Source organism: Bison bison, unplaced genomic scaffold, assembly GCF_000754665.1.
Source record: "Bison bison bison isolate TAMUID 2011002044 unplaced genomic scaffold, Bison_UMD1.0 scf7180017857049, whole genome shotgun sequence".
In the NCBI taxonomy this organism is placed as follows: domain Eukaryota; kingdom Metazoa; phylum Chordata; class Mammalia; order Artiodactyla; family Bovidae; genus Bison; species Bison bison.
Window position 1 is genome coordinate 13439 of NW_011487622.1, and position 3783 is coordinate 17221.

At 38.9% G+C, this 3783-nt stretch overlaps 1 protein-coding gene across 1 annotated transcript in view; it reads left to right on the forward strand.

Annotated features, from left to right (window-relative positions):
• The window catches only part of LOC105003168 (oral-facial-digital syndrome 1 protein-like), a 12466-nt gene extending 9488 nt beyond the window's left edge, over window positions 1-2978 (forward strand). Inside the window, exons 5-6 of the mRNA XM_010860165.1 lie at window positions 983-1102; window positions 2767-2978. Of these exons, the coding sequence (XP_010858467.1) occupies window positions 983-1102; window positions 2767-2905 (259 nt within the window). The 3' untranslated portion in view covers window positions 2906-2978. The remainder of the gene's footprint in view (window positions 1-982; window positions 1103-2766) is intronic.
• Window positions 2979-3783: the final 805 nt, after the last annotated feature.

Genomic DNA, 3783 nt, shown 5'->3' on the forward strand with positions numbered 1-3783 from the left:
CATACTGAAAATGAACATGTTAAGTCATCAGTCGTGTCCGACTCTTTGTGACCCCATGGACTGTAGCCCACCAGGCTTCTCTGTCCATGGAATTCTCCAGGCAAGGATACTGGAGTGAGTTTCTATTTCCTTCTCCAAGGGATCTTCCCAACCAGGGATCGAATCCAGGTCTCCTGCATCACAGGCAGATTGTTTACCATCTGAGCCATCAGGGAAGCATATATAAACTAAATACTGCTCCATTGCTTTACAGACTAACCAGCAGAGGGCGCTAACAGAGGCGTTTTATCCTTTGCCTGGAATAGTCTCTGTTGACTGGCGCTTCTGGTTTTAGCTTGATCTGAATCCCTGTGAACCCAGTTCCCTGGCTTTGGAATTGATTTTGTGCTTGACTTGAGGTTTCACTATTAAGACCATTCCTTTCTTTAGTGTTGGGACGTTCTGATTGATCCATCTATCTTTTGCTCTCTTTTCAGTATTTTCTCTTCAGTATTGATTTAGTTCACTGATATTGAACTAGTAGATTATGAAAGGCCAGAACACATTTTATGTCTTTAATAGCTCTGGGCTAGTCAGTTAGAAACAGTATTATAAAAGAAACAAGCACTTGAGTATACTAACTGAAGTTTGTGTGTAGCTTTGTAACTTAAAACATTAATCTTTTACCACTGAATTGATTATGGCCGCTTACCACTTGTGACCATTTTTTTTTAAGTGTGAACCATCTCTTGTGAGACACCACTTCGGTTTTGGCATTTTCTCACTCACCCCAGCCAGAGAACTATTGAGTTCTGTCTATAGTTCAGATCCATCATCACTAGATCAGCTCCTAAAATAGTGGGACACTTCTGGCCCTTTGTTTTTACTCCCTAGCCGTGACAGTCACAGAACAGTTTGAGTCTGTGGGGCTAAAAACACATGGTGTCTTTTCCCCAATATTAATATTTTTCAATTTTGCCTTATCTGTTTTTGCTAATTTCAGGGCCCAGAGGCTGCAAGAAGAAAAAAATAAAAGCATGACTGATGGACTGCAGAGGCGGGAGTTGACTATAAAGAATATCGAGGAGACCTATGACCAAAAGCTCAAGAACGAACTTCTAAAGTAATTGTTTGGCATCTTAAAAAAAAGTATCGTATTTGAATTAAGTTGATGGAAACACAGCAACACTAATAAAGTAGATAAGACTAGTATTTTATGGCAAAATCCAGTGTTTAAAAAGAATATACATGTTCATTGACAGTCAAGCTTTTCCTGTGAATACTCGAGTTAGGATGGTTTTAAAAAGATACAGTACAGGAAATAGCATCCTCTGCTTGTTCTTGTCACTTCTGGAGTATTTACTGAGGGCCTGTGATTTGCTTGAGTTTCTTAGGGCACCTTGTACCTTGCTGAGAAGCTATCAAATGGGGATTATAGTCACTTTTTATGTTTTCCTCTACCCCACTTATACTGCCATTCAGATGGAATAGCTAATGATCTGTAAATTATTCTGCTAATTCGTTATAGTATTTGTTGATCTGTATTCCTTCAAGATTCTGAAAAGCCAGAATCAAAAGGAACAAACTAGAATTAATTGTATGAAGCAAAAAACGATAGAGGGAAAGGAAGGTGTGTACAGCTCTGGTACCATGGCTTCCCTCTAGTCTGCATTTTGCTGTGTTCTAGTGGATAGTATCTTAGTGCAGAGGCATTAAGTGCATATGTGGTAAGTTTTCTCTCCAGTGTTCAGTGTAATGTCTGGCACAAAGTAAGTGTTCACTTAATGTTTATTGATGTAATGAATTCATAGTGAAGTGATGACTCAACACAGCAACTCTCGATGTTTCTTCATCATTGGCCTCTCTCTACTGCTTTGTCCATAATTTGTCATTGATAGTCCATGATATAGTACCTTCAAAGGTTTTTGGAGGTTATTCTTTAAAATAATTCTAATAAAAAATATAGCAGTTTTCTGTGGATCAGTTTTGATGTGGTAGATTTTTGTCCACATATTTTATGGATTTATCTACATATTTTAGAGATGAGCTCTATAAGGAATCTATAGTTGTTAAAGTTTTTGGAATAAGTGAATAAAAGTGTGTATGGTAGCTTGATAATAGCTATGGAGTGGACTGTCAGGTATCTTTGTCTGTCCGTGGGTGTCCTTATATGACTTTGGCAGGTGTTGAGGTTCTGAGGATATTCACCACAGGAGTACTTCTTTCTTTTCTCTAATCTTTGAACCAGAAAGGCAGCTGCTAACAGCTGGTGGGGATGGTAAAATTCCATGAAAATGTGACTCTGGTATCACCAGTCGAGATATATTTGCTGTTGACAGTGGCTCTTGGTACTACTGTTCAGTTCCTTAGGGTGAAAGGTCTTATCCTGCTTGAGGGTGGGAAGGCGGGACAGGTGGACTGGAAGTGACTGACTTGTTATCCTTTGGGATTTAGAGTCTGCTGTACACAGTATAAAGTAAGTACATTTACTTTTTTTGTGTCACTGGATGCCAGCTGGGAAACAGTGCCCTCTATAGCCTCAGTAACATGACCCTTCATTTTGTGCTTGAGTTTTGGGACCCAGTTTATAGAACTGCAGCAAGACTTTAGTGGACTTTTTAAAGCCAGAATTTGGACCCCTGGCCTTAGCACTGAGTGCTCCAGAAGTTCATGTGTTGTCCTGCTTAGTACCCTTCAGTGCCCTGATGCCATAAGATAAGCTCATCGTTGATAGCAGTCTGTCTAGGGAAGTGACCAAAACTCATTTTCCATCCTTCTGATTCTCAGGTATCAACTTGAACTGAAGGAGGACTATATCACTAGAACCAACAGACTGATCGAAGATGAAAGGAAAAATAAAGGTGATTTGGGGAGCAGGGCAGGAAGCTGTATTTTTCAGTTTCAACACAGGTTATCAGCTTCTTAAGTTGGGTCTGTTCTTTAATCCAAAAAATATATACCTTCCACTTCATCGTTACTATTAACTGACATAGTTTTTGTCCTTTTAATTTTACAGAGTGAAAAAAATAATCACTGTCTTTCAATGTTTTTGTAAACCTTCTTGTTTAACTTTTTGTATATTCACAAAGATCAGTGATTTATTGGTAGAATTTTATTCAACTATATTTCAGTATATCTTGATGAATAAATCTGTGATGTCAAGAATGTGGCATCAACTTACTGCTGTGGGTTAATACTACTCTAAACCATGAGAGGTGTTATGACCTGATTTCTTATTTTTCTTAACTTCTAACACGTATTTATGCTTCATGATATTTTATTTTCACATATAGCCTCCTAAACTCTTGTATATATTACCCCGAGACGAGGAGAGTTAGGTAATTGATCTTTCAGATATTTGACATTGCAGTGTATCTCTAGGAACTATCCTGTGACAAGAGTTTTGGGTGGCTATTTCAAATGGATTGCAAGGAGTCAGCCAGAGCTGGGCACTTGGTCCTTATCAGCAGGCCACCAGGTGTGTGTGGCTGCCCCTTGGCGCCTGTCGTGCTCAGACTAATATTAATACTTCTGTAGGAATTGGTATTGCCATGTAGTTAGCATGTGACTTTTTGATGATACATCTATATAGCCTTATGTTAGATGAAGTGATAATGACAAAATAATAACTATAAAATCTTACCAGAGCAGTCTTTGTCTTTAAGGAAATTCAGAGCTGTTGGCATGAGGGCCCCACATTCCACACGGGTGGTGTAACTCTGGTGACTTGTGTGTAGCAGGAAGTTCACCACATATATGACCGTTAAACTGACTTCACATCACCTAATGAGTAACAGGACTTAC